The 9603-nt window shown below is 35.7% G+C and overlaps 1 protein-coding gene across 3 annotated transcripts; it reads right to left on the reverse strand.

The window, feature by feature from the left end:
* Positions 1–322: 322 nt before the first annotated feature.
* LOC107876006 lies at positions 323–7331 on the reverse strand. Of its 3 annotated transcripts, none has more exons than XM_016722959.2 (7): positions 7040–7331; positions 4762–5016; positions 4501–4674; positions 4259–4365; positions 1899–2224; positions 1594–1728; positions 323–1102 (listed from the first exon to the last, which is right to left on the reverse strand). In XM_016722959.2, exons 1-7 carry the CDS (start codon positions 7199–7201, stop codon positions 513–515), a joined length of 1749 nt encoding a protein of 582 aa, XP_016578445.1. In that variant the 5' UTR covers positions 7202–7331; the 3' UTR covers positions 323–512. The 3 variants fall into 3 exon arrangements, with proteins under 3 accessions (XP_016578445.1, XP_016578444.1, XP_016578446.1); XM_016722958.2 differs by having other exon boundaries at positions 4762–5019; XM_016722960.2 differs by lacking the exon at positions 1594–1728 and having other exon boundaries at positions 4762–5019.
* Between the last annotated feature and the right edge of the window lie 2272 nt (positions 7332–9603).

A 9603-nucleotide genomic window follows, 5' to 3' on the forward strand; every position in this document is an offset into this window, starting at 1 on the left:
TTGGGGGGGGGGGGGGGGGGGAGTATTCGTCACACTATAAAATTGGGTCTGGAGTCGTGGCAAATGAATTGATGACTTTTCCTGTGAAAACTGAGAGACCATCTCTATAAAATTGGGTCTGGAGTCATGGGAAATGAACTGATGACTTTTCGTGTGAAAACTGAGAGACTATCTCTAGCTTAGTACAGGGTATCTTAAAACAGTTCCAGCATTCGGTTTTTCCCTGTTAACGTTAAAATCTTGTCCTGAGTTGTCTGAATCTCATGTTTTATCCTGGCATTATACTAGGCAAAATAATGCAGTAATGACAAACAGGAAAACATCCACAAAACTAAACTTTTTGTACAAAGGCACGAAAACATTCCAATTCTATACACGAACAGTCTAACAATGCACCAAAGATCCAAATCCTAAACAGAAAATGCTGTTGCTAAACTAGTTTTTATATGTACAAGAAAAGCCAGAGTCATCCTTTCCAATGATTACCTGATGTAGACTAGAGAAAAGACCATCTATCTAGCCTGGTTACCTGCAGAGTCATCGCAGATGAACAAAAAGTGGGGCAGTGATGCTACCCGAGGAAGATTCAGCAACAGATCGCCCACAGAGTCCTTCCTTGACATTGTTGAAGCCGGCTTGCAACCAGAGAGATCATTTGATTCATCCTCTGGCATAGAAGGATCTTCTTCAACTTTTCTTCCGAGCGGTACTGGGGAAATGAAATTTATTTGATCAACTCTTTTTTCACCCATCGCAACATCACCATGGTTGTCACTCTTTTGAGCTGTTGCAACATCCTTTTGGAGAAGGCAGCACAGAGAATTAACCCTTGACATAAGAGATTTCTCATCTGATGCCGCCACATTTTGAGTGTCACTAAGCAAGGATTTGGAGATCTCTTCCAGGATTTCCGAGCTTGGTCGTTCAGCACTGGCGAGGTTGATGACTTTAGATGTCTTGTTCTCTGATACACGTTGCTGAAGCTGGCTCATTAAACCACTCATTGTCACGGAAGGATGTATTCCAGGCACTCTGAGTTGATTGAGGTTACTGAGCGCATTCTGTTGTTCCACTTCCCTACTCTTCATATCTTCACCAGCCCCTGTATCAATAACAGCATGTTAAATGTGAAGTTACAGCAAAATAATAACAAATCCAAGAGAAAAAAGCACACTGACGAAAACATTATACATTCAGATAGCAATATAGAAGCAATTCATAACCACTTAGAATAGACCATGGGATAACATGTCCATAACCCGACTTTGCAATATGGTCATACTGCTTTTTCTGAATAGAGACAACCCCCTCAATGTAAATTGTGTTCAAGAAACACACAACTGAACCAGCAACATAGGACTACAATAAAACCAAGGAAACGGGCAGCAAACTTCCTCTGCACTCCTTGAAAAGGAAACGACAATCAATTTGTTACTTTTTTGAAAGGGTTGGGGTTTGGGTGGGGTTAGGGATGATGATAATCAATCAAGAGGACAAGAAAGACCAACTATAATCACATCTTTAAGACATACTAACCATAGAAGTCTATTCAAGAAAATCTGAATGCACTTCTCAGATAAAATACATAATTACCTGAGATTAGGGATAGCCTTTCTTGGTGAAAACATTCCAAAGCTCTACGAATAGGATCTTCCTCACTTGTGGAGGAAGAACACTGAGCTCCTGAAGGTGAAGTGGCACTTTGCAGGTCGATAAAATTGGGACTCCCTTCATTATTCAGATCAATTTGTCACTTTTTTTGAAAAGGTGGGAGTTAAGGGATGATGATAATCAACCAAGAGGTGAAGAAAGGACAACTATAACGGCATCTTCAAAGACATACTAGCCATAGAACTCATTTCAAGAAAGCTTTTACGCACTTTTCAATACAAAATTACCTGAGTTTGGGGATAGCTTTTCCTGGTGAAAACATTCCACAGCTCTATGAATAGGATCTTCCTCACTTTTGGAGGAAGAACACTGAGCTCCTGAAGGTGAAGAGCCACTTTGCAAGTCGATAAAACTGAGACTCCCTTCATTATTCAGATCAAATTCATGGTCCCTTACATGTGCTTCTTCAGAACCCGATATATTGGATTCAAAATAAGGAGACTCTAGTTTTATCTCTGCTTGTTGACTCAGGAAGTTAAGACGAGGATCGCATTGCACAAGCTTTTCAAAATGCTTTCCCAACAATCCCTGCTGACACTCTAAGTAATGTCGCCTGCAAACCAAAGAAAATTTGGAGTGTTTTAACATCAAAACTGAACCACATTAAGACAAGCGAAGGAAATGCTAGAAATTGTGAACAGATCTAAAACAGCTTACACCCAGCAAAACTTGTAATTATAATATACTTGCAATTACTATGACACAATATAAAAGCTACTACAAGTGCAACATGGTACCAAAACCCTTCATTAATAATACCTGCTGGCTTTGGTGTCTTCTTTTTACTACAGATTCAACTGAAATTGGGAAATTTTAATGCTTTTGAGATTCGAAGCTGCATCTACTGGGACATTCCATTCGGTTGCTATACCGAAATGCTCTTTCAGTTAAGTTAGGTCACAAGGAGAACCGTTTAGTATAGATGGCAATGGGGCAAGGCATGGTGGGGCTAGCTTTGAAACAAGGTAACGAGAGAAACTAAATAATCATCGAGCGAAGAATTTTTGTTAGATTTTTTGTTCTTACTTAGTACAATTGAGATATATTTTATTGTACAATTGATGCAGAACGAAGGTGCTTTCAGGGAGGTGGTCGGGTTAAATGAGTTCCGCAGGTAAGCAATTCGGTACAAGCTCCAGCTGATGCCATTAATGTAAAGACGACATCTAGAATATATCGAGCTAAATATTGAATCATAAGTAGGCGAGATAGCGCTTCCTTTCAAGTTAAGCCTTCACCTGAAAGACTTCAACCCATGCCGCGTCGTACCGCATGGCAAACTTTCTACCTCAAACCTCTGCTGGCATGCCCCAACCCAAACAAACCTGCCCTGCCACTCAGCCTCTTAATTCTACGCATGGAATAGTTCAAAATATTTGGTACTTGCTATGCTTTTTACTCAATAATGTGAATCAATGAAATATTATTGCGTCTTAAAGATTGATTTGGAGCTAAGATAATAAACCTGACTATAATTGCAAAAATTCAAAAGAACTGTCAAGCTCTTCCATCCAACACGAAAAATGAATAGACTCGATGAAGACTAATGAATCCATTTCAATTATATTTTCTCACTTTTATTTTTCAGTTTCGCACCCACCTCCCTGATCGAGCACTGCCCCGGTGCCTCCTAATACTTGTTTCCTTCTTCATGTTTTCAATTAACATGATTAAATGAATCAATCTGTTCCTTGGCACGTCATAAAAAGTGTTAGAAAATCATCATTTTTATGGCAAAGATTTCGTAAATAAGAAATTTGCAGTAAACTATTGACTGTAGTTGCAGAAATTTATCTAATTTGTAATTGGTCAAAAGTGCTAACCCGCAACCACTTTTTGAAGTTCTAAAAATATATTAGAACCCACCCCCCTCCCAATAACTTTAAACCACACAGCCCACATAATCTTAACCTGCCCCATTGTCATCCCTACTGGTATCAACCATTATGCACTAAATTGAGTGCACAAGTAACCCACTAGTATTGCCACTCCTCTACAAAAATAACTAAGCCTCGATCACAAGTTTCTGTCTCGCCTCTCCTAGCACAAAATAAACTCATCAAATAAACAAAATAGAAAAGGTAGAGTTTCTGTGTGAATATTGTAGTCTTCACATCCTTCCCAAACCTCCATAACAAGCCATTTTAAAAAGTTCAAATAAAGAAAATGGTGTTTCCTTGCCTTCTCCATATCAATAATTGCTACTTGCTAGACGAATCTCAATCTAATAAGACCACTACTTATTATTATATGAATAAATAAATAAAATCCCTGCGATAGCCACGAAGCATCTAGAGCACTTTACTCCGTCAATAGTGTTGATTCATGTCAGGTAAACCTCTTTCTGGATTTAGCTTTCTTTCATTATCTTCATTGCATCAATTACACAGGTCAAACAAGTGATTGAAATACTATTCAAAGTGGGGGGAAAAAAAGGAAAGGGGGAAGTCACACTGAAAAGAACAGACGTGTCTAGAAAATAAATGTCCACAGAGATTTCAAGAAAACAAGATAAAATTAGCTAATGACTAACAATGGTGTAATAGTTAGTTGAGGGAAAAAAGAACTGCTGGGATAACAGTAAGACCTGTGTGTGCTAGCCTGTCCGTCGGTAAAATCTGAAGTTGCTTGCCAAAGTGTGTGCTTTCTGGGTTGTGGATCTGTCTCCCTAAAGAAAAGAGGTTGCCTTGAGAGCTGCAATACAAGGACCATAGCACCCTCATCAACTAAGGTTAATAAGGAGAGCAACACTGGAGCCTATTCTGCTAGTGCAGTTGAGGAAATAACTCCATAAAGACATAGAAAAAAACAAATTGCTTTACGCCTTACCACTACATCCAAGGTTCCTGGTGCGTCATCTGGGCAATTCGCCTTCAAGCCCACAATATCGGACCATTGGATCTCTATCTTATTCTTGAGACCACCATCAAGGACTTCCCAAACAAGTTTATGCTTGGCAAAGTAACATTTTGCAACCAAATCTCCTTCATATCTCGACTTATACTGTAGAGGCAAAAGGATTCCATTTCACTTTTAGAACATTCAGAATGAACATTATTACAAATCATTTAAGAAGAGAACTGTGTATACCTCCCAGCTTCCAATTCTCAGAACTAAACCAGGAAAATTTGAGGCCTTCAGCTTTTCTGTCATTCCGGTGCTTCCTTTTTGCTCCTTCTTCCCAAGATTTCCCACCTTGGAGGTGCTCCCTTTAGAAAGCCTCATTTGGATCAAATCCAACAGTGAGGGGCTCTTTTTTAGCCGTAAACCTAACGGACTAGGCTCATCTGTCTGGCCAAATAGCGATCGTGAAACAGGAAAATCACAAGCTCCTACACCCTGTTGCTGCTGCAAAATATCCTTGATTCAGACCTCAGAAAAGATAATGCAACAACATACTCAGTATAGTCCCACAAGTGGTATCTGGAGAGGGTGGGGTGGGGGCAGACCTTACCCCTACCTTCGTGGGGTAGAGAGGTTTTTCCGGTAGACCCTCGGCTCAAGAAAATTGTTTTCTCCGAATAGTTTGAAAGAAATGGCTAAGAGAAGATAGCAATAAACGTAAATTCACTGGCATCTCTTTAAAGCAGGATCAAGGCATCGTTACTGTTAAACCAAATTTTTACTCCCAATTTGGTAAATGATAATTCTCCTACAAACATTTCTTAAATGGGCATTTATACTGCTTTATTACTTCATTTGATACCAAGAACTTTCCAGTTTTTCAAGTCCCAAAATGTTTGATGCAATGCAATTAATAGTATTATTCTATCCAATTTCCAAGAATTCAAATACATTTAACTACTTAAACTTCACATTTCCTTGAAAGGTTTTCACTATAAACAGGGGCAGAAATAAGAAATAATACAAATAATTCCAGTGGCACCCGGGGTAACAAAAGTTGACAAGTTGCCAGTGGGAAAGGCTGAAAGCATCCTCATTGATGGCGAGGGATCGAATCCTGTTGAAAACAATACTTTGTAAAATTTTGCCTTACTTGCATCAAATAGACAGCACAGCCACAACGGTTGAAATCTTTTATTTTAGAGAAAGATTGTCTCACAACTTTGTAATATGTAATTTTGTGCTACATAACAATGGTCATCTAATTTGTTAAGTGACGACTAACTCTGTCACGGATTGACCGCTAGGCCACAACCCACTCTGTCCACTCACGAGGTTTGCACTTTTATATATATATATATATATATATATATTGAGTAGTCATTTGCTTCTTGGGATAGTAAGGAATCCAATTATATTCCTTCGCTAATTTTGAAAGGGCAGAATAGTGACTTTAATGAAGTGCTATCTAAATGAATTTGATGAATTACATATTCGAAAATCTTGGTAACTCGATATTTTCATAATATATCCAAGATTACAACATGGTAATCTCAAGTTCTCCACCTTGCAAGGAATTAGTGAGTTTCCAAATACTGATCGAGGCAAATCTAGTGGAAACTTAATTACTTTCTTTTTATAACTGTTGTATTTGGATCAGCTTTCGCACACCTCAACTAATTCCACAAGAAGCGCCTAGTTTTTTGGTCGAACCTGAGACCTCATGTTCTCAACATACTATAATACAACAACAAAAAAAAAAATACAGTGTAGTTCCATAGGCGAGGCCTGGGAGGGACTCAAGATCTAATACAATATTCACACTATTAACATCATAAAACTCAAACTAAAATCATAAACCTCTGTAAGTAGTCAAATTCAAAGCATAAAAGTATGTAACAAGATGCACAGTGAGAAAAAAAAGCACAAATACAAGTGTTGTTTGAGTATTGAAACAGCAAATGCGCACAAAAGTTCTGCAGATCAGAAAAACACCAAAAATCAATGAATTTATAAACTTCTTATGAAGGACATGCCGATGCACTAAAGCTCCCACTATTCATGGGCCTGGGGCAGGACCAAACCACAGCGGTTTATTATCTGCAGCCTTACCTCACATACATTTCTGGGGGCTGTTTCACGACTTGAATCCATAACCTCCAGGCTGTTTATAACTTCATATAAAGGGAAGTCCGGTGCACTATAGCTCCTGCTAATGCGATGGTCCGGGGATTGACCACACCACAAGGATTTACTCTACGCAGCCTTACCTTGAATTTTCTACAAGAGGCTATTTTCACGGTAACCTTCGGGTGGTTTATAACTTCATATAAAGGGAATCCGGTGCACTAAAGCTCCCTGTATGTGCGGTGTCCAAGAAAGGACCAAACCACAACGATTTATTACACTCATTCTTACCTTACATTTCTGCAAGAGACTTTTCCCTGCTTGAACCCGTAACTTTCAGTCTGTTCATAAAACAAATAAAACAAACAAAAAAAGAGAGGAAGAGTGAAAAACCGACTTGTAAAGAAGGAGAAAGCCTAGATCGCTTGTTGAGTTGTTGGCAGTGTTGTTCTTCATCGGAGGAGTTTTCGACCACCATCTCCCTCTTCACTGCCGATAGTTTTACCATCTGCCACCGCAACTCCGGCGGCTTATCGGCGGTGTTCATCAATTGAGCCATTCGAAATAAAAGAAGACAAAAAAGAAAAAAAATTGAGATTGAGTGAATGAGACAAATACCAAAAATATCAGATGAATGGGAAAGCAAATTTGTGTTTTGGTTGCTACTACTAGCTGACAATCCACTTCACTTCCCTTATATTTAAGCAAAATATTTACGATTTATAGTCCCTTTATTCTTACTAAATTTATCTTTAGTCCTTGGGATTATATACCCCTATGTCACAAATTATTTTTCCTGTTTCGTATCTGATAGTTAAATTTAAACGTAAGTTTTATAAAGTGATTGTTTGATGAGTTGTATTATTTGGAGCCAGTAGAATGTTGGTCGATCATGAATTTGTATGTTTAGAACATTAGAGTGATGGAAATGAAAATGTAGAGATATGTATAGTTACAATAGACAAAATAAAGATATTTAGAACAAGCTAATAATAGGCATTAAGATGGACAAAATGAATAAAGTGAGATTGGGATGATATGTGAAGAGGAAATGTGAAATGTTTCAGTCAGGAGGTGTGAGAGGTCAGTGATCGATTTAAAAAGCGGTAAAAATGACTCGGAAAAAAATGTTAGGAAAAGATAATAAGATAAGATATAACGTATGTGCAATTTATCGAAGACATAATCTTAATTAGGGTGGAAGATTAAATCTAATATAAATATATTTCCTTAAAAGTATTACAAGTGTTAATATTTTTCTACTATTTTTATCCTTCACTTTTATAATTACCTATTTTATCTCTAGTTTTGAATCTCAACACATTATTTGGTGTTATTGCTTACATAAATTCTTTCTCAATGCACTCTTTATGTTTAACTGATTTTAATACATTTTACTTGAAGACAACACTTCATTATCTTCTTCGAATCCACTTACAAAATTAGACTATTATATTGCCTTTGTAGAATCAAATAATTGGAACAATAGGCTGAATTGTTTTACATGTTTGTTTCTTATACAGAACAACATTGGGTCATTGAAACTTAAAGTGACGTTAGTTTGCGAAAACAGCTTGGAAAAAAATAAATTAAAAATAAAAAAGCTTGTTTAAGTTTCTTCATATGCTTAAGCTATAACGTCATTAGGACTAAGAAGCATATTAATTAAACTAGTATAAGTTAGGACCAAAAGTACAATTATTAAGCAAAGTGTAGTGTAATTTCCAGGCACTAGAGCATTCACCCCACGTGCTGGACCCTCATGAAAGAAACCGGATGAGATATTAGTTGTACACTTTTTTTATATATATTTTATTTAAATTATAATAGGAGTATTATTCTTTTTTTTAATTATTCTATCTTAAATTGAGGATCGATCAAAAATAATATTCTTATCTCACTTCTGAAGTAATAATACAAATTACATAAACTTACTCTTCTCAGATTTTATTTGATGAAAATATGCTGGATAATTATTGTTTTGGCTTTTAAATCATGAACATAAAAGGTAATTTTATTAATTTAGTATTTCTTCTGTTTAAAAATATAATTTAATTTTCTTTTCAGTCTTTTTACATGTTTTAAAATCATAAACCAAAAAGTAATTTTATTCATCTACTACTCCCTTCATTTGGAAAAAGCTTACCTGCTTCCATTTTTAGCTACTTTCCTTCGAGTCCTTTCACATATTTTTTAAATCATAAACAAAAAAGGTCACTTTATTAATTTAGTACTCTTTCATTTAAGAAATCTTTTTGGTACTAATTCATTGATTTATGTATACTTTTAAGAAGAATTACTTTCATTGTTCGTATTTATATGATTCACCTTTTTTTAGTCAGGTTAAAAAGAATGAGATGTTTTTATATTTAGTAATGGTATGACTTTAAAATATTTTTTTTGTATTTTTAATGAAATAATTTATAGCCGCACAAACATCTAAAATTCATTTTAAACCACAAAATCAAAGGACATTTTAATATAATTATAATAAATTTAATTTAAAATTATAAATTAATAGTACATGTTTTTTTAACTTTCATATCAAATCAAAACATATCATTATTTTTTTAATTGAAGGAGTAAACAAATACATTGTGATAGTTACTTATAGCAACAACAAAAATATACTCTCTCCGTCCCAAATTGAGATGACACATTGATTAAGAAAAATAATTAATAACATGGTTAGTTTACTATAGTATCCTTATTAAATGATATTTACATTTTAATTTGAAGAAAAAGTAATTAATGTAAAGGGTAAAACCTGGAAAAAAAATTGTCTCTTCTTAATTAATGAAAAAAGACAAGTAAAATGAGAAATCAAATTGAAAAATTTGGGACGGATAATTTGAGACGAAGGAGGTATCCAGTAAAACTTCATAAATAAAATCTGAAAAGATAAAACGTACACCAATCTTACCATTAATTTTAAAAAGTTGAAAATTATTTGTTAGAGTT

This window comes from Capsicum annuum, chromosome 6 (genome assembly GCF_002878395.1).
Source record: "Capsicum annuum cultivar UCD-10X-F1 chromosome 6, UCD10Xv1.1, whole genome shotgun sequence".
NCBI classification, from domain to species: Eukaryota; Viridiplantae; Streptophyta; class Magnoliopsida; order Solanales; family Solanaceae; genus Capsicum; species Capsicum annuum.

Excerpts from the sequence above, each read along its gene's own strand:
- LOC107876006 (XM_016722958.2), bottom strand. The coding sequence starts at position 7,201 with ATGGCTCAATTGATGAACACCGCCGATAAGCCGCCGGAGTTGCGGTGG. Across the intron at positions 4,366-4,500 it reads CAGGAACCTTGGATGTAGTG|CTCTCAAGGCAACCTCTTTT; the intron begins GTAAGGCGTAAA and ends CTTGTATTGCAG. Across the intron at positions 1,103-1,593 it reads AAGGCTATCCCTAATCTCAG|GGGCTGGTGAAGATATGAAG; the intron begins GTAATTATGTAT and ends TTATTGATACAG.